The sequence below is a fragment of the Oncorhynchus kisutch genome, linkage group LG27, assembly GCF_002021735.2.
Source record: "Oncorhynchus kisutch isolate 150728-3 linkage group LG27, Okis_V2, whole genome shotgun sequence".
NCBI classification, from domain to species: Eukaryota; Metazoa; Chordata; class Actinopteri; order Salmoniformes; family Salmonidae; genus Oncorhynchus; species Oncorhynchus kisutch.
Genome location: NC_034200.2, coordinates 6,206,011 through 6,233,361, shown reverse-complemented (window position 1 = coordinate 6,233,361; position 27,351 = coordinate 6,206,011). Strand labels below are relative to the sequence as shown.

At 44.2% G+C, this 27,351-nt stretch overlaps 2 protein-coding genes and 1 non-coding gene across 9 annotated transcripts in view; all 3 read right to left on the bottom strand.

The window, feature by feature from the left end:
- The window catches only part of LOC109871476 (cell adhesion molecule 3), a 74,833-nt gene extending 61,591 nt beyond the window's left edge, over positions 1–13,242 (bottom strand). For 2 of the 4 annotated variants that reach the window (XM_031807321.1, XM_031807322.1), the window contains exons 1-2: positions 12,997–13,236; positions 10,743–10,926 (exon numbers count right to left, since the gene is read on the bottom strand). In XM_031807321.1, coding sequence (XP_031663181.1) covers positions 10,743–10,836 — 94 coding nt within the window. In that variant the 5' untranslated portion in view covers positions 10,837–10,926; positions 12,997–13,236. Of the gene's footprint in view, positions 1–10,742; positions 10,927–12,996 lie in introns of all 4 variants that reach the window. The other 2 variants (XM_031807320.1, XM_031807323.1) reach the window with 2 other exon arrangements.
- A 1,657-nt stretch (positions 13,243–14,899) lies between these two features.
- Positions 14,900–14,973, bottom strand: trnar-ucu (transfer RNA arginine (anticodon UCU)). The gene has a single exon. It is a non-coding gene; the product is annotated as a tRNA-Arg (tRNA).
- A 4,719-nt stretch (positions 14,974–19,692) lies between these two features.
- LOC109872272 (succinate dehydrogenase cytochrome b560 subunit, mitochondrial-like) lies at positions 19,693–21,994 on the bottom strand. Of its 4 annotated transcripts, none has more exons than XM_020463451.2 (6): positions 21,782–21,994; positions 21,033–21,092; positions 20,825–20,926; positions 20,322–20,383; positions 20,075–20,238; positions 19,693–19,964 (listed from the first exon to the last, which is right to left on the bottom strand). In XM_020463451.2, the coding sequence occupies exons 1-6, from the start codon at positions 21,796–21,798 to the stop codon at positions 19,857–19,859; spliced, it is 513 nt and encodes a 170-aa protein (XP_020319040.1). In that variant the 5' UTR covers positions 21,799–21,994; the 3' UTR covers positions 19,693–19,856. The 4 variants fall into 4 exon arrangements, with proteins under 4 accessions (XP_020319040.1, XP_031663179.1, XP_020319041.1 ...); XM_031807319.1 differs by lacking the exon at positions 21,782–21,994 and adding an exon at positions 21,433–21,778 and having other exon boundaries at positions 19,812–19,964; XM_020463452.2 differs by lacking the exon at positions 21,782–21,994 and adding an exon at positions 21,596–21,772 and having other exon boundaries at positions 19,812–19,964.
- Positions 21,995–27,351: the final 5,357 nt, after the last annotated feature.

Sequence of the window (27,351 nt, the reverse complement as noted above, 5' to 3'; positions counted from 1 at the left end):
TATGGTCAGATGTCGAGCAGGTGCCATACCAGGCGGTGATGCAACCGGTCAGGATGCTCTCGAAGGTGCAGCTGTATAACTTTTTGAGGATCTGGGGACCCGTGCCAAATCTTTTCAGTCTCCTGAGGGGAAAAGGTGTTGTCGTGTCCTCTTCACAACTGTCTTTGTGTGTTTGGACCATGATAGTTTGTTGGTGATGTGGACACACCTCATAAGAGGACTGACCACGCCTCAAGCCTGGTTCCTCTCTAGGTTTCTTCCTAGGTTTTGGCCTTTCTATGGAGTTTTTCCTAGCCACCGTGCTTCTACACCTGCATTGCTTGCTGATTGGGGTTTTAGGCTGGGTTTCTGTACAGCACTTTGAGATATCAGCTGATGTAAGAAGGGCTATAGAAATCAATTTGATTTGATTTGATTTGACACCAAGGAACTTGAAACTCTCGACAGGATCTACTTCAGGCCTGTCGATGTTAATGAGGGTCTATTCGGCTCTCCTTTTCCTATAGTCCATAATCAGCTCCTTTGTCTTGCTCACATTGAGGGAGAGGTTGTTGTCCTGGCACCACACTGCCAGGTCTCTGACCTCCTCCCTATAGCCTGTCTCATCGTTGTTAGTGATCAGGCTTACCACTGTTGTGTCATCAGTAAACTTAATGATGGTTTTGGAGTCGTGTTTGGCCACACAGTCGACGGGGAACAGTGAGTACAGTAGGGGACTAAGTACACACCCCTGAGGGGCCCCAGAGTTGAGGATCAGCGTGGCCAACATGTTGTTGCCTACCCTTACCACATGGGGGCGGCCCGTCAGGAAGTCCAGGATCCAGTTGCAGAGGGAGGTGTTTAGTCCCAGGGTCCTTAGCTTAGTGGTGAGCTTTGAGGGAACTATGGTGTTGAACGCTGAGTTGTAGTCAATGAACAGCATTCTCACATAGGTGTTCCTTTTGTCCAGGTGGGAAAGGGCAGTGTGGAGTACAATTGAGATTGCGTCATCTATGGATCTGTTGGGGCAGTATGTGAATTGGAGTGGGTCTAGGGTTTCCGGCATGATAGTGTTGATGTGAGCCATGACCAGCCTTTCAAAGAACTTCATGGCTACCGACATGAGTGCTATGGGGCGGTAATCATTTAGGCAGGTTACCTTTGCTTCCTTGGGCACAGGGACATGCTGGTCTGTTAGAAACATGTAGGTTTTACAGACTCGGTCATGGAGAGGTTGAACATGTCAGTGAAGACACTTGCCAGTTGGTCCACGCATGCTTTGAGTACACATCCTGGTAATCTGTCTGGCCCCGCGGCTTTGTGAATGTTGACCTGTTTAAAGGTCTTGCTCACATCGGGTATGGAGAGCGTGATCACACAGTCGTCCAGAAATGCTGGTGCTCTCATGCATGCTTCAGTGTTGCTTTCCTCGAAGCGAGCATAAGAGGAATGAGCTCATCTGGTAGGCTCGTGTCTCTGGGCAGTTCACACCTGGGTTTCCCTATGTAGTCCGTAATAGTTTTCTCGACAGGATCTACTTCAGGCCTGCCACATTCGACGACATCAGAGCCGGTGTAGTAGGATTCAATCTTAGTCCTGGATTTCTTATAAGAGTCTGGATTAGTGTCCCGCTCCTTGAAAGTGGCAGCTCTAGCCTTTAACTCTGTGCGGATGTTGCCTGTAATCCATGGCTTCTGGTTGAGAAATGTACGTACGGTGACTGTGTGGAAGACGTCGTCGATGCACTTATTGATGAAGCCGGTGACTGAGGTGGTATACTCCTCAATGCCATTGGATGAATCCCGGAACATATTCTAGTCTGTGTTAACAAAACAGTCCTGTAGTGTAGCATCTGTAGTGTAGCATCATTTGACCACTTCCGTATTGAGCGACTCACTGGTACTTCCTGCTTTGGTTTTTGCTTGTAAGCAGAAATCAAGAGGATATAATTATGGTCAGATTTTCCAAATGGAGGGCAAGGGAGAGCTTTATATGCATCTCTGTGTGCGGGGTAAAAGTGGTCTAGAGTTTTTTTTCCTCTGGTTGCACATGTGACATGCTGGTAGAAATGAGGTAAAACCGATTTAAGTTTGCCTGCCTTAAAGTCCACGGACACTAGGAGCGCCACTTCTGGATGAGCATTTTCTTGTTTCCTTATGGCCTTACACAGCTCGTTGAGTGGGTCTTAGTGCCAGCATTGGTTTGTGGAGGTAAGTAGATGCCTATGAATAACATAGATGAGAACTCTCTTGGTAGATAGTGTGGTCTATAGCTTATCATGAGGTATTCTACCTCAGGTGAGCAATACATCAATACTTCTTTAATATTAGACATCGCGCACCAGCAGTTATTGACAAATAGACACACACCCCCACCCCTCATCTTAACAGACATAGCTGCTCTGTCCTGCCGATGCATGGAGAAGCCAGCCAGCCAGCTCTATATTATTTGTGTTGTCGCTCAGCCATGTTTCGGTGAAACATAAGATATTACAGATATATACAGAAGATTTTTTTATGTCCCGTTGGTAGGATAGCCTTAATCATAGATCGCCCAGTTTGTTTTTCAATGATTGCACGTTGGCCAATAATACGGAGGCTAGTGGTGGTTTACCTACTCATCTGCGAATTCTTACAAGGCACCACGCCCTCCCTCCCCCTTTTTCTCCGTATTTTCTTCACGGTGACGACAGGGATTTGGGCCTCGTCTCGACAAAGCAGTATATCCTTCGTGTTGGACTCATTAAAGAAAAAATCTTTGTCCAGTTCGAGCTAGTCATCGCTCTTTTGATGTCCAGAAGCTCTTTTCGGTCATAAGTGATGGTAGCAGCAACATTATGTACGAAATGAGTTACAAACAATGCGGAAAAAAAAAAATAGCACAGTTGGTTAGGAGCCATCCCCTCCAGCGCCATTATAGAAATAGGGTGCCATTTGAGATGCACAATCTGCTTAACGCTCAATGGAAATTCTCTTCTACACATTGTTGTCTGCATACCAAATGGCATCCTATTCCCTATATAGTGCACTCTGAGACCTATAGTACTCCACTATACAGTGCATTCTGAAAGTATTCAGACCCCTTGACTTTTTTTACATTTTGCTGCGTTACAGCCTAATTCTAAAATGGATACAATTATTTGTTTTACTTATCAATCCACACACAATAACCTATAATGACAAAGCAAAAACAGGTTTTACATAAGTATTCAGACCCTTTAGTCAGTACTTTGTTGAAGCACATTTGGCAGCGATTACAGTCTCAAGTCTTCTTGGGTATGATGATACAAGCTTGGCACATCTGTATTTGGAGACTATCTCCCATTCTTCTCTGCTGATCCTCTCAAGCTCTGTCAGGTTGGATGGGGAGCATCACTGCACAGCTATTTTCAGATCTCTCCAGAGATGATCAATCGGGTTCAAGTCCGGGCTCTGACTGGGCCACTCAAGGAAATTCAGAGACTTGTTCCGAAGCGTTGTCTTGGCTGTGTGCTTAGGGTTGCTGTTCTGTTGCTGCCACCATCATGCTTCCCCGTAGGGATGGTGCCAGGTTTCCTGTATACCAAACGCTTGGTATTCAGGCCTAATAGTTCAATCTTGGTTTCATCAGACCAGAGAATATTTTTTTCTCATGGTCTGAGAGTCCTTTAGGTTCCTTTTGGCAAACTCCAAGTGGGCTGTCATGTGCCTTTTACTGAGGAGTGGCTTCCGTCTGGCCACTCTACCATAAAGGCCTGATTGGTGGAGTGCTGCAGAGATGGTTGTCCTTCTGGAAGATTCTCCCGTTCTGTCAGAGTGACCATCAGGATCTTGGTCACCATCCTGACCAAGGCCCTTCTCCCTTGATTGCTCAGTTTGGCCGGGCAGCCAGCTCTAGGAAGAGTCTCAGTGATTCCAAACGTCTTCTGTTTAAGAATGATGGAGACCGCTGTGTTCTTGGGGACCTTTAATGCTGCAGACATTTTTTGGTATACTTCCCCAGATCTGTGCCTTGATACAATCCTGTCTCGGAGCTCTACGGACAATTCCTTCGACCTCATGGCTTGGTTTTTGCTCTGACATGCACTGTCAACTGTGGGACCTTATATTAACAGTTGTGTGCCTTTCCAAATCATGTCCAATCATTTGAATTTACCATAGGTGGACTCCAATAAAGTTGTATAAATATCTGAAGGATGATCAATGGAAACAGGTTGCACCTGAGCTCAATTTCAAGTCTCATAGCAAAGGGTCTGAATACTTTTGTGAAAAGGTATTTCTGTTTTTGTTATTTTATACATTTGTTAACATAAATAAATAGTTTTCACTTTGTCATTATGGGGTATTGTGTGTAGATTGATGAGGAAAACAATATATTTAATCCATTTTAGAATAAGGCTGTAACGTAATGAAATGTGGAAAAAGGGAAGGGGTCTGAATACTTTCCGAATGCACTGTACAGGGAATAGGGATGCAGACGTAGAGATTATAACACTGCTTATAGCTCAATCGAAATGATTCACTATCTATACGTCTGTCTGTTGATTATCGTTTTGTTCCGTGGAGCTTAATCAATCATCATCATATAATTAATCAACCGTCATGATAATGAGATAGGAGTAATAATTAGGGTGATGGAGACCACTGTTGCCTAAGAATCTGGTGCAAATAGAGAGCAGTGCTAATTAAAGTATGCGTCCAAAATGGCACCCTATTTTCTATATAGTGCACTACTTTTGCCAAAGGTAGTGCACTATATAGGATAGAGGGTGCCATTTGGTCAGGGGACAGACGGAGAGGTGTTGTTACTGGGCGGCAGGGAGCCTAGTGGTTCGAGCATTGGACTAATAACTGATAGGTTGCAAGATTGAATCGCTGAGCTGACAAGGTAAAAATGTGTTGTTCTGCCCCTGAACAAAGCAGTTAACCCATTGTTCCTTGGCTGTCATTGAAAATAAGAATTTGTTCTTAACTGACTTGCCTAGTTAAATAAAATAAAAATGTAATACTGGAACAGGTCAGTTAATCAGCTGGTGAAACAAAAATTGGCCCAGCCAGCCGCGCTCATTCTCTTTGTCGCTATCCAGCTCTCTCTCTCTTTTTTCATCTCTCCCACTCTGTCCCCTCTCTCCTCTTTGTTTGTCTCTCCCTCCCTCTCTTTCTCTTTCTCTGTTTGTTCGTCACTCTCTCCCTCCCTCTCTGTCTGTTTGTCTCCCTCTCTCTCATTCCTCTCTCCCTTTCTGTCTCTCAGCAGCTCTCCAGTAGGATTGCATCCCCTTTCTCCACCCTTCTCTGAAAGTGTGCACTTGCACACTACTTCTCGTCATGGATTCAACAATGGTGGAAACTGCCTCTAGCCAATGATTACGCCAATCCAATACTTTTAAATCCATGACACATAGTGTGCCTTGGGAAACAAGTGGGAAACGGGTGGAGAATCGGGACGCAGAACAACTTTGGATCTTTCCTGCCTATATACATGGGCTTGCAAAAGTATTCACCCCCCTTGAAATTTTTCCGATTTTGTTGCCTTACAATGTGGAATAAAAAAATGTTTTTGGGGGGTTGTATCATTTGATTTACACAACATGCCTACCACTTTGAAGATGCAAAATATTTTTTCTTGTGAAGCAAACAAGAAATAAGACAAAAAGAACTGAAAACTTGAGCATAACTATTCACCCCAAAGTCAATACTTTACTTAGAGACACCTTTTGCAGCAATTACAGCTGAAAATCTCTTGGGATATGTCTCTATAAGATTGGCACATCTAGCCACTGGTATTTTTGCTCATTCTTCAAGGAGAAACTGCTCCAGCTCCATCAAGTTGGATGGGCTCCGCTGGTGTACAGCAATCTTTAAGTCATACCAAAGATTCTCAATTGGATTTGAGGTCTGGGCTTTGACTAGGCCATTCCAAGACATTTAAATGTTTCCCCTTAAACCACTCAAGTGTTGCTTTAACATATTGCTTAGGGTCATTGTCCTGCTGGAAGTTGAACCTCCGTCCCAGTCTCAAATCTCTGCAAACTGAAACAGGTTTCCCTCAAGAATTTCCCTTTATTTAGTACCATCCATCATTCCTTCAATTCTGACCAGTTTCCCTGGCGATGAAAAACATCCCCACAACTTAATGCTGCCACCACCATGCTTCACTTTGGGGATGGTAATCTCAAAACACAGCGTTTTCCTTGATGTCCAAAAAGCTCAATTTTTGTCTCATCTGACCAGAGTACCTTCTGGCTTCTGGCTTTTTTCTGGCCACTCATCCATAAAGCCCAGCTCTGTGGAGTGTATGGCTTAAAGTGGTCCTATGGACAGATACTCCAATCTCCACTGTGGAGCTTTGCAACTCCTTCAGGGTTATCTTTGGTCTCTTTGTTAACTCTCTGATTAATGCCCTCCTTGCCTGGTCTGTGAGTTTTGGTGGGCGGCCCTCTCTGGTAGGTTTGTTGTAGTGTCATATTCTTTCCATTTTTAATAATGGATTTAATGGTGATCTGTGGGATGTTCAAAGTTTCGGATATTTTTTTATAACCCAACCCTGATCTGTACTTCTCCACAACTTTGTCCCTGACCTGTTTGGAGAGCTCCTTGGTCTTCATGGTGCCGCTTGCTTGGTGGTGCCCCTTGCTTAGTGGTGTTGCAGACTCTGGGGCCTTTCAGAACAGGTGTATATATACTGAGATCATGTGACAGATCATGTGACACTTAGATTGCACACAAGTGGACTTTATTTAACTAACTGTGTGACTTCTGGAGGTAATTGGTTGCACCAGATCTTATTTAGGGGCTTCATAGCAAAGGGGGTGAATACATACGCACACACCCCTTTACCATTTTTGTATTGTTTTAAACAAGTTATTTTTTTCATTTCACTTCACCAATTTGGTCTATTTTGTGTATGTCCCTTATATGAAATCCAAATAAAAATATATTTAAATTACAGGTTGTAATGCAACCAAACAGGAAAAACGCCAAGGGGGATGAATACTTTTGCAAGGCACTGTACCCATATTTATTGTGATCTGAAAGGGCAAAACTGATCCTAGATCAGCACTCCTACTCTGAGTCGCTTGATACATACGGCCCCAGGTTTGAAAACCAGTGGCCTGGGCGGGGCCATCCAGAGTAGAGAGAGAGTTAGAGGGCGATGTAGAAGCTTAGGCTTCTTTATTAATGTCACAGTCACTAGCCAGTAATTCCCTCAGGCTTCTTGTACTCCAGCTTGTTAATGAGTCAGTGCTTATCATTCAGCATTGTTAACAGGCTAGAGCCTCCCTCCCATCCTCCCTTGAGCCACTCATGATTGTCGAGGTAACAATCCCAACTAGCACCCTATTCCCTTTATAGTACACTACTTTTGACAAAGGCCCACTATATAAGGAATATGCTGCCAATTGGGATGCAACCAGTCCGTCAGTCAAAAACAAACAGCATACAGGACGCCTGTCAGCCAGGTTCTGCGTCTCAAATGGCAGCCTATTTCCTATATCTGTCCTGGTTAAAAAATACTGCACTATATAGGTAATAGAGTGCCATTTGGGACATTAATCAGACAGTCAGTCAACAATAAACAGCCCACAGGAAATCGGTGGTGTGAGTGGTTCTTTCAGGAGGCCTCTATGCTGCCAGAGCCCCATTCCCTGAGCAGACTAAAGTGAACTGCTGGCACAGAACAGAGGCCATCCCTCTCTCCCGTCTGTAAATCTCAACCAAATTAATGATTGGTCTACACCCGCATGCCGTCCTTTAATATTTATTCATTATTGGTCACAGCTGAAAGAACAGCCTCTCTCTGCCTCACTCAATCCAGCGGTCCACTGCTGAGCCGCACGAGACAGAATGCACTGAGGTAAATAAACTATTAACCACGTCGTGTTGTGGTCTTCTCTATGAGACCACACAATGAATGCATCCCAAATGGAACTCTGTTCCCTACATATTGCTCTATGGGCTCTGATCCCAGATGGCTCTAAGGGCCTGGAAAAATGTAGTGCACTACATAAGGAATAGGGTGCCATTTGGGATGCAAGCATTATTCCCCGATATCTGTAATTTGGCCTCTGCAGAGAAGGGGCACCATCAGTGACGAGAGGCTAGCGGCCACCATGTGTGTGTGTGTGTGTGTGTGTGTGTGTGTGTGGACACAACACACAGACCTAAGGTAACTGGGTTAGCGATACAGAAACAGGGGCTGCAACCCAAATGACACCCTATTCCCTATATGTTTGCTCTACTTTTGACCAGAGCCCTTAAGGAAACCCATAGGGTTCTGGTCAAAAGTACTGCACGACATAGGGGATGCCATTTGGTACTTATTCTTGCCCAATCACAGTGATCTAATATGTATCCTTCAGCGATATACTCCATCTGAACTGCTCCACTGCACATCCAGCTGTGGAAAATGGATTTGTCAAATTGTGTGCAATTAGAAGCTCCCTGTATGGGGGCCACAGCACAGACAAACCGTTAAGCGCTGTCCTTTCCCTGGCTTTGACACACTGCTCATATGGGGGTTTCTTCATTCGGCATCAAATGTTTAAATGAGCGCTGACACACAATATGCACGCTCTCTCCTGTATTGTTTCGCTAATACATATCATTCATGTGCATTTTGTTTCTGGGCAGAAGAAAGTAAGAGACAGCCATAACATGGAGGCTTTGAAAGGTTGAAAGCAACAGTATAGATTTTGAGGTGTGTTGTAGTGACAGACAGGCTTGGTGCATCTGATGGTTTATCTGCGGTGCATGGATCTGTCTAGCTAATCGCTTTTCCTCTCTGATACATAACATTGCATTATTTACGCTAAGTAGGCCCTTCTGTTCAGTGCCTTTTAAAATGAACTCCCCATTCACCGGCCATTATCACCATTATTTGAACCCCTCCCCTTCATCTCCCCCCTCCATCCATCTATCTAGGACTCTGTTCCAAATGGCACCCTATCCCCTATATAGTGCACTACTTTTGACGAGGGCTCTATGGGCAATGTGGAACGCAGACTACCACTAGGTCGGACACACGACATTAAGCCATGTGTTGCTGTATATCAATAATTTAAGTCCCAAAAAGGTATGTAACAATCGCCGATTGCTCCTTTAACAACCTGATCAGATAACCTAGATTGAATGGCTCCCAGTTGATCAACAATAGTGTAAAACAGCTTTAAGCTACAACCAAAAAGCTCAGGGAATCCATTGGTTGTTCTTGCATGGTCAATTCTCCACCAATACAAACCCTAATCAAGTGTGACATATTTCTGAATGTGAGAAGTCCTCGTTGCACTGCAGGTGCAAATTTCAATCTTAGCATTGGATTGACAAAATAAGCTCCGCATGAAGAACCAAAATCACTATCAGGTCTATGCCCTCTCAATTTCAGAAATCAGGACTTTATCTCATCTTATACATGCTTGAATTTGATGAATATTTTCAATAATTGCAATCATTATTTCTATTTACCGGGCCATGATAGGATTTCATTGGCATGTGCTCAACACTGAGTGCACATCTGCAAGAGCATGTGTGTGTGTGTGTGTGCGTGTGTGTGTGTGTGTGTGTGTGTGTGTGTGTGTGTGTGTGTGTGTGTGTGTGTGTGTGTGTGTGTGTGTGTGTGTGTGTGTGTGTGTGTGTGTGTGTGTGTGTGTGTGTGTGTGAGTGCACATCTGCAAGAGCATGTGTGTGTGTGTGTGTGTGTGTGTGTGTGTGAGTGCACATCTGCAAGAGCATGGGCATGAGAGCATATAGTATAGTGTTGGGTTTTTTAGAGTCTGATAGTGAGTCTGGGATAGTTACTCTCTATTATATAGGCTATAACATTACTACTTGCTTGTGTCTGACCCTCGTCGGTCAACAATTACTGATAGAACAAATCAATACTTAAAAAGGTGATTTTCTGCCAATCATAGGCTGTCTAATCGACAGACAGTTGATGATTGATAGACGTGTGTGTGTGTGTGTGTGTGTGTGTGTGTGTGTGTGTGTGTGTGTGTGTGTGTGTGTGTGTGTGTGTGTGTGTGTGTGTGTGTGTGTGTGTGTGTGTGTGTCCACTGAGAGCAGTGTGTGTGTGTGTGTGTGTGTGTGTGTGTGTGTGTGTGTGTGTGTGTGTGTGTGTGTGTGTGTGTGTGTGTGTGTGTGTGTGTGTGTGTGTGTGTGTGTGTGTGTGTGTGTGTGTGTGGCCTACTGTATCCAGTGAGGGCTCTCCCAATGATCAATTTCAATGTCACTAATGATCATGAGCACATCGGCCCCACATAATAATGTGCAGGGGTAGCCTATGTATGTGCACATACGTGTGTGACACCGAGAGAGGCATAGCACAGGCCTGTTTGTGCACATATGTGTGTGACACCGAGAGAGGCATAGCACAGGCCTGTTTGTGCACATATGTGTGTGACACCGAGAGAGGCATAGCACAGGCCTGTTTGTGCACATATGTGTGTGACACCGAGAGAGGCATAGCACAGGCCTGTTTGTGCACATATGTGTGTGACACCGAGAGAGGCATAGCACAGGCCTGTTTGTGCACATGTGTGTGTGACACCGAGAGAGGCATAGCACAGGCCTGTTTGTGCACATGTAAGTCACACACATTCTTTAAAAACAAGAGCAGAAATTCAGTTGGAGTTCAGGGGGAGGGGGGACGTGCCCCATGAGCTTATTATTAACGGCTCCGTGACTCCCTTGTAATCACACGGTAACAAATAAAACGTCAACAGGATAGAGCGTCAGATAGTGGAGGGGAAGAGGGGGGAGTGTGGGAGGAGGGGCGAGAGAGATGCTTACCAAAAACGATGAAGTTGCTTTGAACAGAGGCTGCCAGTAGTGTCAATAAGCTCAGAGTCCATAGACCAGGGACCGGGTAAGAAGGGAATGCCATGGTCGGTTGAACACACAGATCCGTTTGTTCGTCTCGATGAATCCTCACGAGGGTAGGCAGAGGAGCACCGGAGTGTTACCAGAGTGTTACCTACAGCAGTGGAGATAAAACCAGACCATTATTGATGAATTGCTTGCTTTCTGATTGGTTGGCCGGTGCTGAATGAACGTTTGAACATCGCTACTCACGTAACTGCTCCATGGGTTTTATCAATCTGCCTGTGTCATAAAGTAGCGGGTGGTGACGCAGTGACCAAGTCTATAGCCTACTGCCGTAAAAGGCAACTGGCGGAAAATCAGTGTCTGTTATCATTGCCCTAAGTCAGGGGTTTTCAAAGCAGGGTCCACGGCCAGATCTCAAAATATTTATGTGTCATTTTTTTTACCTTTCATTTTATTTATGAATATTACTAACAACTGTTTAAACAACTTTTGGCCATGGATCTGTGGAATAAGTTTAAAGTGTGCAATACAATACAATACATTGTTCCATTTTTAAGTTGTTGTTCTGATTATGAGGGGGTCCCTGATGAACTTGTTATTACAAATGGGTTCCCTGGACCCAAAGAGTTTGAGAACCCCTGCCCTAAATGTATTCAGTCCACCTCTAAATGTAAAGGTGCAGTGCCAATATAAGAAATATTTTTTCGGAAGTCAGTCGGTGTCTCAACTTAACTCAACTTAGTTAGTCAGGATAGTAAAGCACACAAACTGCAGTTTCGAAAATTGGTAGTGCATCAGCAGTTGTTCTCTTGTTGTGTCAGTCACTGACAGTCACTCAATTAGCCCATGTCAGCTAACAATTTATAGATTGCTAGGTACGTATCATGGCTGAATTACTGACCAGGCACATGAGGAACATGCCCAGGGTCCCCAACCTCCAGGGGGCCCTCATTGATTTTGTTAGTCACTCTCACTCAGATATCATATGAACATGGCATTAGTCATGACAAAATGTGTAGAATTGGGAAAATGTTGCTTTAAAGGGGCTATTTCATCTCTCAATCCCATGGCAAAATGTGTAGAATTGGGAAAATGTTGCTTTAAAGGGGCTATTACTTCTCTCAATCCCATGGCAAAATGTGTAGAATTGCAGGAAATTAGCTTTACAACAAATCTTGCTTTGGTCCTGAGAATGCTACAAACTGCCATGTATAGGTGGGATGTTTTCTGGGACCAAAACAACTCTTGTTAACTACAAATAACACAAATCAAATCCCCCTATTGGCCAAGCAAAACGCAGGAGTGAGCAGCAAGATGCCTGCACCGGTCGCCCGTTGAGAATTCCCTGTCTGTGCTTCACATGACACAGATGTGTAACGCACATTGTGTCACTATAATACATACCCTCGGGCTCTCACAAGCACATAGCTTTACATGGCAGCCGAGGCAAGGCTAGGATCTACCCTCGAAATGCTCCTTCATTGTCACCGTTCGGTTCAACGGCAGCAAGAGCCATGGCGAGAGAGAGGTTGCCTGCGGGACGGGCGGGCGAATATAGGGCGGGGATAGGATAGGGCAGGGGGTGTTTATTCTTGTTGGAACCATTCGAGGAGTGTGTCAAGAAAAACACAGAACTGATTGGTAGGCTATAATAACATTATTGCGGATCACCACTAATAATAGCCCCTCTACAAAGGATTGGATAAGTCCAACCTAAAGATAGGTATAGCCTACAAGGCACCTGCAATGCTGCTGGATGCGGCGTAGAATCTAGAATGGAGCCCCGGTAGGAGCCACCTTTCCTACACCTTTCTCCCAATAAACGAAATTAGCCTACGTGTGGAGGAAATCGGAGACACCTAGTAGCCTATAAACGTGGAAATAACAGTGCAAACAGCGCGCTGTTGCAGCCACACGACCAGTGTTAAAAGCCGTGAGGGAAGAGACGGCGGGGCATAACGTAGCTACAGTCCAATAACAAAAAGCATATTCGCACTAAATTATACAACGCGTCTAGCGTTTTATTCCCGGGTCAAGATAACGGTTTACCTCCACCACCTGCCAGTAACCTAGGCTACTGAGCGAGGCGCACGCAGAAACATTCCAGGACAAGAAAGCATCGTATTTACAACAGTGACAGGTGTCTCCCGTTCGCGTACAGCCCGGACACAGCCAACAACAATAATATTCCTAAGGACAGACATAGCAGCATACACACCGATATACGCCTCTGGAGTCCGGGTCCTGCACTATTTGTCGCCGTTGGTTCTGGTCTGGAAGTGGTCCTTGTGATGCAGGATAGCTGGCGCTGGATCTGAGGTCTCTCTGGATATGTCTATATTGACTTTTTTTTATCTTCCTTCTTCGGCTTCTTGTTTTTCTTGCGTTTTCCCTCTCTCCACGGCTACCGTTCAATGCAGCAAAAACAGTCTGTCTGAAAGACAGGAGGGAGGAGGGGTGGCGTGTGGGGCGGAGGAGTGAGGGAGGGGGAGGGGATTTTAATACGATTTGGCCCGTACCATTCGGATAACAGAGCCAGCGCATACTGCCTGGAAGAGGGAGAGACACGCAGAGAGAGAGAGAGAGAGAGAGCTAAGAGACAGATTGAGATATATTTGGAAAGAAAGAGAGAACCTGAGATTTCATAGGCTATTCATATAGATTGTATGCCCAGTCATCTCATAGTATTGTTCTTAGCCTCTTATAGACAAATTAGAATTGTTCTTTCTGAATTGATTTTGTATTATTATATATTTAGTCATAATAGTCTATAGGTAGAAGTGGTAGTAGGCATAGTCCCCATAGATAACTGATGTAGGCCTAGACCTGACATGTTTTGCTCTGCTTTCTGAACTGGAGTTGGGGCCTTTTTGGCTGACAGCGCGAGGCGTGGTCTGTCTGAGTGGAATCAACACGCGCCAAGCCCGCCAGGTGGGTGTTCAGTGGAGGGGGGCGGTTCAACTCCCGAGGGGATTAAGGATTAGTTTTGCACGCAGATTAGTTCGTGTGTGTGTGGGGAGGCATGGGGTTAAAACATGGTGGATGGCGGCACGAAAAGCCCAATCACTACCATAGGCAACAAACAGGAGGCAGGAGGAAATCAATGTCAAACTGGGGGATATACAAGGGATCACCAAACTGACAGCTGTAGTAGCAGCAGGATTGTTTTTACAAATATAATGTCTCTTAAAATTCAACACATAGAGACACATATGCCCTACTCATTGCAGCATTTAATGCATCCGTTTAATTCAAACGCGGTGTTTTAATTAGTTGTTGGAGAGGACTGAAATTATAGTGTCTCTAAAAAGTCCCTGACAGGGCATGTGAGTGCAGGACAGCTCCAGGTGCTGAAAACAGAAGCACGAGGCAAAGAGTTGTCATTGCGCGCATTCCTATATAGCGGCAGTTGCATAATCAACATACGATATCAACATGTAATTTGATCTATTTGTGATGATGGTGAATACCTAGAATACTTAATTTGTGTCATTGAAACAAATGTGCACACATGCACGAGCAATTAGTTGTTTATATGGCTTAGGCCTAATATATAATTAAAAGTAGTTACATAATGTGACACTCATTATTGCCTATAATTACAATTATTATCATCATTTCCCACATACTGGCAGTCAGAGCGGGTATAGACTATTCTATATTCCTCATGAATGACTTATGGATAGATGAGTGAATGAATTCAGATCACATGAAAGAAAGGATAAGTGGGGGGGGGGGGGGAGAGAGATGTCAAGCTAGAGCTGTAGTCTTCCAAAGGAAAGTGTCTGACGAGGTAAGTCACTCCGTACCAAGCGGCGCATGCACTGCGCACACATTCCCGACTACTGCTAAAGGATATCGCGGTACTGCGATGAGAATTGATAATAAAATGCATGGCTTAGAGAAACCAAAACGCATCTGTTCTGGAAATGGCATACTTCGTTTTATAGAAAAAATATATTATTTTGCCACAGAATCTCCATTAGATTATCTCCACATTGAGAGACAACATACACATTCGTATAGACACAATATTGCAGTGAAATAAAAGGTATGCTTTAGGTACTACACATTTGCTGGGTTTATATTTTCTAAAAAGCCACTTGGCTCCTGATACAACTCATCTCTGCCGGGACTCGAACCCGGAGCCTCTGGATTAGAAGTCCAGCGCGCTATTCCATTGCGCCACAGAGACTGAGTCTCACCAAATGATGATAAGAGGGTTTATATTTCGCCCTACCGTATACAGCATCCTCATCACGCAGCATCAGGACCACTTGGCTGCTGTTCACCGACAGACCGGTAGAGGTCGCACTAACAGCATCACTATGCAGCGCCAAGATGGCGATATCAGTTTCTGTGCGTTTCATCTGAGGGATAGGCAAACATCTTTGATTTCATGCATAATTACGCTGAGTAATTATATGAAAAAATACAATATTAAGTGCATTTGTAACAATTCATGTAACTTGTAAATATCAGATACAAGCATCCGATAAAATGATGCTCTCATCATGGAGATTTCCCCCCTCTCTTGGTGAATAGAATCTATTACTCTTTCCTTATGTTACCACTTTTTCTTTAGACCATGCGCTCTCTGAGATCTAAAGGGCGTAAGGTAGCTTAAATGCTGACCAAACCTTGCGCCAGCACTCGCAAGTTGATTTTGTTAAACACCACCAGAAGCGGTCAGGACATGCCGGTTGAAATATCGAAACAAACTCTGAACCAATTATATTCATTTGGGACAGGTCAAAAAGCATTAAACATTTATGGCAATTTATCTAGCTAGCTTGCTGTTGCTAGCTAATTTGTCAATGAATAAACATTGGGTTGTTACTCGTCATCTCCTCCTTCCTTCTTTTTCTTCTTTGGACTATATATGGCGGTGGTCAAACAACTTTACAACTGACAGGAGTGTGGACCTCATCTTTCAATCACCCATGTGGCTATATGCTCCTAAAACCCAATGAGGAGATGGCACGTGGGTATATGCTCCTAGAAACAGGAGGCGGCAGGTAGCCTAGTGGTTAGAGCGTTGGGCCAGTAACTAAAAGGTTGCTAGATTGAATCCCTGAGCTGACAAGGTAAAAATCTGTTGTTTTGCCTTCATTGTAAATAAGAATTTGTGCTTAACTGACTTATCTAGTTAAATAATACAATGATGGGAGAGGCTGCATGTTGAGTATCACATGTAGAACCAATTTGTATTTTAGAGCCCGGCCGTGCATCATTCTTAACTGGAATCAGGTTGGAACCACCAAGACTCTTCCCAGAGCTGGCCACCCGGCCAAACTGAGCAACCGGGGGAGAAGAACCTTGATCAGGGAGGTGACCAAGAACCCAATGGTCACTCTGACAGAGCTCCAGAGTTCCTCTGTGGAGATGGGAGGACCATCCAGAAGGGCAACCATCTCTGCAGCACTCCACCAATTAGGCCTTTATAGTAGAGTGGCCAGACGGAAGCCATACCCCCCTTTAGGCTGTCTCGTCGTTGATGGTAATCAAGCCTAATACGGTTGTGTCATCTACAAACTTGATGATTGAGTTGGAAACATGCGTGGCCATGCATTCATGGGTAAATAGGGAGTAAATGAGGGGCCTGAGCACGCACCCTTGTGAGGCCCCTGAGTTGAAGATTAGCGTAGTGGTGTTGTTTCCTACCTTCATCACCTGCGGGCAGCCTGTCAGGATGACCAGGACCCAGCTGCACAGGGCAGAGTTAAAGCCCAGGGCTTAATGATGAGCTTCGAGGGTACTATGGTGTTGAAGGCTGAGCTGTAGTCAATGAACAGCATTCTTACATAGGTATTCCTCTTGTCCAGATGGGATAGGGCAGTGTGCAGTGCGATGGCGATAGCATCGTTTGTGGATCTATTGGGGCGGTATGCAAACTGAAGTGGGTCTAGGGTGTCAGGTAAGGTGGAGGTAATATGATGCTACATACGTCTCGTGTCTGAGCCATTGAATTGCGACTCCACTTTGTCTCTGTACTGACGTTCAGCCTGTTTGATTGCCTTACGCCAGGAATAACTACACTCTTTGTATTCAACCATATTCAGCTTAGCTCAGTGCTTTATGTGGTGGCGGGGCGAGAGAGCAGAAAATAGGAGCATTGCGCCGTGATTGGCTCAGTGTTCTGTCACTCATGGGGACACTACGTCATCGCCAAGTTTAAGTCCTTAGTAAGGGTAGACATCTAAAATTTCAGCCCTTTGGGTCCTGCCATAGAGTTATATTACAAGTTCCCTTCCAAGAAGGCTCAAGGTAATTGGCCGCAGATAACATTACTTCAAATCACATTATTATGTACAGTAGCTTTGAGTGGACTGATCATGTCAACATCTTACTACATAATTCTGAGCTAGCACTCATCATCATGAATCAAGTCGACAATCTACTGGCAAATCCTTGTCATATGAAGATGAATCATTTAGAGAAACTATAGATAAAACTATAGATTACACAAGTTGGAAATCACAAATTCAACAATGAGTGGTTTATAAGGAATTGGCTACCTGCAAGCATTGCAAAGCAATCACTAACATTAGCATGTTATTCAATGGAGTGGCTGTGTGTTTTTTGTTGTTGTTGAGTTCCCACCTTAAATCCAGAGAATGCCAGACTTTGATGACAGAGTATGATGACAAAATTTGCCCCCAAAGGACCACCGCGCCACCTTCACAAGGTGAGTCCAAAAATGTATTGTATGCTGCTGCATAAATTATATAATATGCAAAGGAGATATGTATACTGTAGCTAAGAAAGTAATACTAAGTGTATGTTGTGTAGTAAGGTATTAGTAGCCAATGTGACTAAGAATTGTGTTATTTGACGTGTCAAGTTAAAAGCTTATTTAACACTTCAAATAGTGTTATATGACGTATGTTTTTTGACACGCAAAAACCCAAACGGTGTTCAATGTGCCTCACCAATGTCTATTTTCACCTCTTAATTTCACCTACTGTTCTAACTTGGTAGCGCACATAACCTATAACCTGTTTTAGAGAAATGTTATCGAATATTGTAAGCTTTCATTGTTTATATGCCCCCTCTATTTATCCTACGGTTCTGACTTGTACAGGAAGTACACTGTAAGAACTGCCCATGTTCTGAATTCTGTCAATCTACATTTCAAAAGTGCTGAACAAATAGTTATATTGACTATGTCCGTCATTGCTCGCTAATTAATGTCTTAATCGAAATTACAGATGGCCTCTTATCCGCTCATCATCCCCTTATGCCCTAGTTTGTACATCTCAATTGTCAGTAGAAAACACATTTGTTGAAGCAAGTGAGCCATATCAGCCATGTTTTTTTTAAAGGCAGTAAATGAGGCTGAATGAACTGTTTCGCTGTCAGACAAGGCTCTGCTGAAAGCCAGCTGTAGCAGCGGTAAGGTGTTGGGACTCTGCTGTTAGGCTAACAGTTTGCAGGCACCGTTTGTCACCGTTCAAGAGCAATTAATGTATTGTTTAGTGTTGTGTAGTGGCTTTGCTGGCATGCATCCCACATTTTTGTTTGCCCCACCAAGATTTACATGCTAAAATCGCCCCGGATCCATATATATGCATGCACAGCCCGGTACATTAGCAGTAACGTTACAGCCTAGCTGTGTCTCCATGTACATTAATCACTCTCCTCTCCCTCGCCGTGTCTGTACGTCTGTCTTCAGTAGCAACACAGTACCGACACAACTGTCTGATAATTGCTGCTTCTCTCATCTGCAGAATGCGTGTGTGTGTCGTGTTTGTGGGTCTCTGTGTGTGACGGTCTGTGAGCTGTTGCTGATTGAGAACAAGGTATAGGAGGCAGATCTATAACATGTATCCCGCTAGTGGCTCTGCTTCTACTGTGTCTACATTTGGCGTGTGTGTGTGTGTGTTATCAATGTGTGCCCCTGTGTATGTGTACAAACATTAGTGTATAAGAGAATGAGAAGTGGTTTGAGAGGTGCATGCTGTGCCATGGGTAGCAGTCCCCCTTGCTATGCTTCTAGATGATGTTACCAATACTTATAGCAGAGCTGGGACGATAAACCCAAAATGATCCACACCGACCATACCGATCACTTATCGCAGGCATTTTGCTGTTACCGTTCACTACGATAAGTATCCAATACTAGAGAAATGTGAAGTTCTACACGTGCTTCTACACCTGCATTGCTGTTTGGGGTTCTAGGCTGGTTTCTGTACAGCACTTAGTGACATCAGCTGATGTAAGAAGGGCTTTATAAATACATTTGATTGATTGTGTTTCAGAAAACGATAACTCAGTCAGCTTTCATATCAACCTTCTGCCCTGGCTACAAAATGCTATTAATGGTGAGGTGGGATGTGGACACATAAAACAAAGTAATGGGACTGTCTCTTTCACTAGGCTGAGGATGATCAACACGCTCCACTCCCGCTGTGGCGGAGATACAGATATGGACTCGGATCGAGACTTAACTTGGGGCTTGAATAGATATTAGAGATCCGAGTTGAAACACCACAAGCTTAAGCTCTGACTTGCAAATGGCATTAATGCTGATTTGAATCTCTGAGTGATGTAAATGTGGATCTATTGCAGATAAATGGAAGACGTAAATGGAGACAAATGTAGGACATTACCATGTGAAGAGGCAACCTTTTTACTATATATAGATATATAGCACTATTTTGGACCAGAGCCATATGGGTCCTTTTCAAAAGTAATGGACTTCATAGGGAGCCATTTGAGAAGGTGACATTATTGTTCAGTTAGATAACAAACAGGGTGATATTATGGTCCTATTTCCATTATTTCAGTTTAATTTTCCCCATCACACAACAGTATCCTTTTCTAGCTTTGTGAAACCGGACTGATCTCACCATAGGTAAGTAAAACAGAATGTGAGCTAAGTGAAACAAAACATTAGTCTGAGACCAGGCTATGCCTTTCCATGATAAAAACAGAAAAAATAGGTTAGACATTTATTTATTCATTCAATTACTGTGTTGGGGACAAAAAAGACAAGAACATTAAAAAAAAAACATCCCTCGTGTCCGCCCCCTCTCTCTTTTCCTGCGCTCCTTTTCTCTGCTCTCGTCATGCTGCTCACATGTATCCAATGGCAGCAATGGAGGTCAGTATTGACAGCACAATGACCACGTAGCCCGAGCGATACACCTCAGGAATCTTAAATCCCTTACCGCTATCCCAGAACTAACAAAGAGAGAGGGAGAGAGAAAGAAAAGGATAATATATTAAGGAAAAACAAGGACCGGCAGACAGTGTTGACTTGTGTTGTTGTGCGCTGTGGACACAGTACTTACCAGATGGCGGATTCCGTTCAAGGTGTGGTAGGACACAGGGAAGGCAATGCCAAACTTGGCAAGGCTGAGCAGAGCAGGACCAACGGACAGGGAGTGGATCAGGTCAAGGTAGTATGGATAGTTACCTGGCAACACCAGTGCTAATAGAGCAAATGCTGAGATACCTGAGAGAGAGAAAGAACAAATATATGTTGAGGGCTGTGATCATGTGGGCCTTTCCACATACTGTACAAGGTTGTTACATTACCTCCACTGAGTCCCACTCCTGTGCCTCGGTGTGTGATGGACATCATCATAGGCATTGACCACCTGCAAGACACAGTGTACCATGGCCATCACACATACAGTATATAAAACACAGCATCTGTAGTTCACACTGGATATAAACCCTATCAAGTTCAAGTTGGTTATTCCCGGCCATGTCATCTGACGTTTAGTCTAATACACTGTGGCCTAGCTGGTCCAGCAAAAGTGATAAAGGATCATTACATACATAGAGTAAAATATCTTGTGAGGAATGGTTGTTTTGTGCTTTAAAAAGGTACTTGTGCTCCCCTGATCCATAAACCATGTCACAATACACTGAATCAAAGCTGTGCCTATGGTCTTCCCATGAAATGAATCGCTGATGGCCTGGAGACTCAATGGACTGTACAAACAGAATCAAGCAACTCAGCACCAAATTCAACAAGGACAGCTATTACTGAGGTGCAGTGAGCTTCTTTATTATCACACATGTAGTCAACTTACTTATAGATGGTCAGATGTGGCGACATGGGTCGGTTCAATTTGTTGTTTTTGGCCCAAAACGTGTTCATTTCCTCATTTGCTGTGGTTCCCATTGGAACAGCACTTAGAGGCAGAGAGAAAAAATGAATTTAGAACACGGCATTTATCTACATAGAAAAATAACAGAGAGACAAGTGTACACAGACACACAATCGACACATCTACTCACTGTCTGCATAGAATGCCAAACTGAGGGCGGAACAAGCAAGTGCCCTGTCGGGTAAAGGTCCTGAGAGAGATGAAGCAAAACACATTTAGTAATGTTAGTAATAACAAGGTTTAAGGACAAGATTCGTGAGCAGCTTCCTTCTTAATTCATTACAGCTTGTTTGATATTGGTGAGAAGGTTGCGCAATGGCTCAATTAATAATGCACAAGCAATCATAAACTGTGTGGTCAAAGTTCAACATTTCAAGGGTGTTAATGTTCAAATATCCTAGAAGAGCTGAGGTTACTGGGCCGTTCTATATGAGGAAGAAATACTAGTACGCTAGCTAGCTAAGTAGCTAGTAGTAAAAGGGTTCAACTTCTATTTGGGTCACACGTGATGAGAGGAGTCCCAAGCTAACCTCACATCCAAGGTTGGGACAAGCTAGTTAGTTACGATACTTCACAAGCAGGCTAAAATTAGCTATCTAGATTGGCCGTTACATCCATGGAATTTGGACGCATGGCTTCCATACGAATGTAGAGCTCATTGTAGCGTTTATAAGCTATCAAAATAACATGTACATCTCAAACCTGTCGTCACAGGAGGAGTTAACTATTTAACTTGTATGCAACGGGGTGACGCAAGCTTTCTAGGTAAGTTAAACAATCTACTTGAACATCAAATTATTCTAAATGAGTAGTACACGTCTAACCCCCCCAAATAAAATGTATCAAAGTTAAGTACGGTACAGTTAGCTAACTACTGACCTTAGAAGCAACGCCATTTTTTATTTGACAGCTGGAACAGGATATGGCGTATCTAGATGTTATGCCACGTTTGTAACAACTAGGAACTCGGGAAATCTGTGACTGACAACTCGGGGGAAAAAACGTTTTGAACAATCATGCAATTCGGAATTACTACTCGGGAATTCGGGACTCTTCCTGGAGCTACAACTTTCCTACCTAAAGATCACTGACGTCATGATTTGACCTTGTATTTCCCGCGTTACCAGTTGTTTTGAACGAGGCAACAGTTCCGAGTTCCCAGGGGTTTTGAACGCAGCATTATTATACTTTTCCTGACGCTACGGTCATAATCCCCGCCTATTTCTACAATTTATCTTCTTAAAATGTGATTTGAAACCTAAACCTAACTTTAACCACACTGCTAACCTTATGCCTAACCCTAATCTTAAATTAAGACCAAAAGCATCACAAAAAATTAATCTGTTTTTACAATATAGGCCATTTTGACTTTGGTAACTAGTGGAAACCCATGCTCTATTTTCACTCCACTTGGATACTTTTTATTTATCCCTTATTTTAGCAGGTAAAATGACTGAGAACACGTTCTCATTTACATCAATGACCTGGGGAATAGTTACAGGGGAGAGGAGGTTGGGATGAATGAGACAATTGGAAGTTGGGTATGATTAGGTGGCCATAATGGTATGAGAGCCAGATTGGGAATTTAGCTGGGATTAACATTAGTGACCACAGAGAGCCAGGACACCCATTTTAACATCCCATCCGAAAGACTGCACTTTACACAAGGAAATGTCCCCAATCACTGCCCTGGGGCATTGAGATTTTTTTTGAACCAGAGGAAATAGTTCCTCCTATTGGCCTCCCACCACAACTTCCTGCAGCATCTGGTCTCCCATCCAGGACCAACCCTGCTTAGCTTCAGAGGCAAATCAACAGTGGGATGCAGGGTGGTATGCTATGGCTGGAAGTGACTTTTTCGTAGCAGGTTAGGAGAATTTACGCAGTGATTAGGAGAGTTCATGTAGCAGGTTAGGAGACTGAAAATGGTTAGTGTTAGGGAAAATGCTCTCATAACCTGCTACGAAAATCACTTCAAGTCGTAGCTGTATCGAAGTGGCTGAAAAGTGTGTCCCCTGGGCGGGTCTGTACTGCCATTTTGAGAAGGTAATTTTGAAGGGTAGGCCTAATGTAACAATTATTTACAGTAAAACTGTTTAAAAGCTAGAATCTATCATTTACACAATAACAAAGCTGTCAGCCCACCTGAGTTTTGGAGAAAAAAAGCTGAGGAATGGGCGTGTTGAAATGTAACCCCTCTCAAATTCATAGACTGTTGCAAGGACTGACCATACATGATATCAAAATGATCGTTTTAACCAGGTTTCGAGGCTATACAGTGTGTTTACATTTACATTGTGCACAACCATTGGAGTGAAACAATCTTATATTTTGGGTTCTGATGGGGTACGACAGTTGAATTAAGCTCATGCGGCATTTCTAAGTTATATACTTCAAGAATCAACGGCTATAAATTGAAAGGCAGAGGCTACGAATACGGAGTTCTCGCCCCCACCCCTCCTCGCTGGAAACATATTTCTCAAATCAGATCCGAATCACTTCTGCACAGACATGTAGGCCTATGTTTCTCTCGCCCCCACCCCTCCTCGCTGGAAACATATTTCTCAAATTAGATCCGAATCACTTCTGCACAGACATGTAGGCCTACGTTTCTCTCGCCCCCACCCCTCCTCGCTGGAAACATATTTCTCAAATCAGATCCGAATCACTTCTGCACAGACATGTAGGCCTACGTTTCTCTCGTCCCCACCCCTCCTCGCTGGAAACATATTTCTCAAATCAGATCCGAATCACTTCTGCACAGACATGTAGGCCTATGTTTCTCTCGCCCCCACCCCTCCTCGCTGGAAACATATTTCTCAAATTAGATCCGAATCACTTCTGCACAGACATGTAGGCCTACGTTTCTCTCGCCCCCACCCCTCCTCGCTGGAAACATATTTCTCAAATCAGATCCGAATCACTTCTGCACAGACATGTAGGCCTACGTTTCTCTCGTCCCCACCCCTCCTCGCTGGACACATATTTCTCAAATCAGATCCGAATCACTTCTGCACAGACATGTAGGCCTACGTTTCTCTCGTCACTCACCCTCTTCCGAACCCTCAACCAATCTTATCGATATGATGATTTAGAGCTCTCGGTCTCGTATTTCTGAACGTCTGCGATTTGAACAAACGTTTCAAAAAATATATTTGAATGCTACAACCTTCTCTATCTGTTGTAACAGATATTGCCGTAGCACAAGCATTGCATTGGGCCAAAAACAGTTAGCATTTTGTGTGATGATGTAATCATTATAGTTATGTAGCCATTTAGCCAGCAGTCGTGGCTCCCTTTTTATCCAATGTTTGCAATGATGATAAAAAAATAACATTAACTCGCTATTGACTCTTTCGTATCGTCTGAGATTTCCAAAGATTGGAAAGCTGCCGCGGTCATCCCCCTCTTCAAAGGGGGTGACACTCTAGACCTAAACTGCTACAGACCTATATCTATCCTACCCTGTCTTTCTACGGTCTTTGAAAGCCAAGTTAACAAACAGATTACTGACCCTTTCGAATCCCACCATACCTACTCCGCTATGCAATCTGGTTTCAGAGCTGGTCATGGGTGCACCTCAGCCACGCTCAAGTTTCTAAACGACATCATAACCGCCATCGATAAGAGACATTACTGTGCAGCCGTATTTATCGACCTGGCCAAGGCTTTCGACTCTGTCAAAACAACATTCTTGTTGGCAGACTCGACAGCCTTGGTTTCTCAAATGATTGCCTCGCCTGGTTTACCAACTACTTCTCTGATAGAGTTCAGTGTGTCAAATCGGAGGGCCTGTTGTCTGGACCTCTGACAGTCTCTATGGGGGTGCCACAGGGTTCAATTCTCGGGCCGACTCTCTTTTCTGTATACATCAATGATGTTGCTCTTGCTGCTGGTGATTTTCATATCCACCTCTACGCAGACGACACCATTCTGTATACTTCTGGCCCCTCCTTGGACACTGTGTTAACTAACCTCCAGACAAGCTTCAATGCCATACAACTCTCCTTCCGTGGCCTCCAACTGCTCTTAAACGCAAGTAAAACTAAATGCATGCTTTTTAATCGATCGCTGCCCGCACCTGCTCGCCCGTCCAGCATCACTACTCTGGACGGCTCTGACTTAGAATACGTGGACAACTACAAATACCTGGGTGTCTGGTTAGACTGTAAACTCTCCTTCCAGACTCACATTAAGCATCTCCAATCCAAAGTTAAATCTAGAATCGGCTTCCTATATCCACAAAGCATCCTTCACTCATGCTGCCAAACATACCCTCGTAAAACTGACCATCCTATCGATCCTCGACTTCGGTGATGTCATCTATAAAATAGCCTCCAACACTCTACTCAACCAACTGGATGCAGTCTATCACAGTGCCATCCGTTTTGTCACCAAAGCCCCATACACTACCCACCATTGCGACCTGTACGCTCTCATTGGTTGGCCCTCGCTTCATACTCGTCGCCAAACCCACTGGCTACAGGTTATCTACAAGTCTCTGCTAGGTAAAGCCCCGCCTTATCTTAGCTCACTGGTCACCATAGCAGCACCCACTCGTAGCACGCGCTCCAGCAGGTATATCTCACTGGTCACCCCCAAAGCCAATTCCTCCTTTGGTCGTCTTTCCTTCCAGTTCTCTGCTGCCCATGACTGGAACGAATAGCAAAAATCTCTGAAGCTGGAGACTCACATCTCCCTCACTAGCTTTAAGCACCAGCTGTCAGAGCAGTTTACAGATCACTGCACCTGTACTTAGCCTATCTGTAAACAGCCCATCTACCTACCTCATCCCCATACTGGTATTTATTTATTTATTTTGCTCCTTTGCACCCCTATCTCTACCTGCACATTCATCTTCTGCCGATCTACCATTCCAGTGTTTAATTGCTATATTGTAATTACTTCGCCACCATGGCCTATTCATTTCCTTAACTTACCTCATTTGCACTCACTGTATATAGACTTTTTGTTTTCTTGTATTCTACTGTATTATTGACTGTATGTTTTGTTTATTCCATGAGTAACTCTGTGTTGTTGTATGTGTCGAATTGCTACGCTTTATCTTGGCCAGGTCGCAGTTGCAAATGAGAACTTGTTCTCAACTAGCCTACCTAGTTAAATAAAGGTGAAATAAAATAAATAAAATTAAAATAAATTGACTGCCTGTTTGTGTCTTGCTTGTTTGATATGCGGTGTGGGCTCAGTGGCGACCCATCATTCAGGGCAGGTGTTCTGAGCCCCACCTGTTCAGCAAAGAAAATACAAAAATTCAAGCCCCTTGGGTGCTGCCAACATCACATTAGAAGTGCATGCGTAATGGGGTAATACTAGAGCAAACGACAATGCCGTCCCTGGAGGGGGTGCGTCACCTGAGTGGGTTGATTCACTGTTGTGGTCATCCTGTCTGGGTTGGCGCCCCCCCCTTGGGTTGTGCCGTGGCGGAGATCTTTGTGGGCTATACTCAGCCTTGTCTCAGGATGGTAAGTTGGTGGTTGAAGATATCCCTCTAGTGGTGTGGGGGCTGTGCTTTGGCAAAGTGGGTGGGGTTATATCCTTCCTGTTTGGCCCTGTCCGAGGGTGTCCTCGGATGTGGCCACAGTGTCTCCTGACCCCTCCTGTCTCAGCCTCCAGTATTTATGCTGCAGTAGTTTATGTGTCGGGGGGCTGGGGTCAGTTTGTTATATCTGGAGTACTTCTCCTGTCCTATTCGGTGTCCTGTGTGAATCTAAGTGTGCGTTCTCTAATTCTCTCCTTCTCTCTTTCTTTCTCTCTCTCGGAGGACCTGAGCCCTAGGACCATGCCCCAGGACTACCTGACATGATGACTCCTTGCTGTCCCCAGTCCACCTGGCCATGCTGCTGTTCCAGTTTCAACTGACCTGAGCCCTAGGACCATGCCCCAGGACTACCTGACATGATGACTCCTTGCTGTCCCCAGTCCACCTGGCCATGCTGCTGCTCCAGTTTCAACTTCCACCTGACTGTGCTGCTGCTCCAGTTTCAACTGTTCTGCCTTATTATTATTCGACCATGCTGGTCATTTATGAACATTTGAACATCTTGGCCATGTTCTGTTATAATCTCCACCCGGCACAGCCAGAAGAGGACTGGCCACCCCACATAGCCTGGTTCCTCTCTAGGTTTCTTCCTAGGTATTGGCCTTTCTAGGGAGTTTTTCCTAGCCACCGTGCTTCTACACCTGCATTGCTTGCTGTTTGGGGTTTTAGGCTGGGTTTCTGTACAGCACTTTGAGATATCAGCTGATGTACGAAGGGCTATATAAATACATTTGATTTGATTTGACAACTGCTTTGTGCAGATTCACTTTATTTCATATCGAGATTTTCAGAGCAATTTACTTTACACAACCAGACTATGATAACCCAAATGGCGCCCTATTCCATACTGCACTACTTTTGACCAGGGCCCATATGGCTCTGGTCAAAT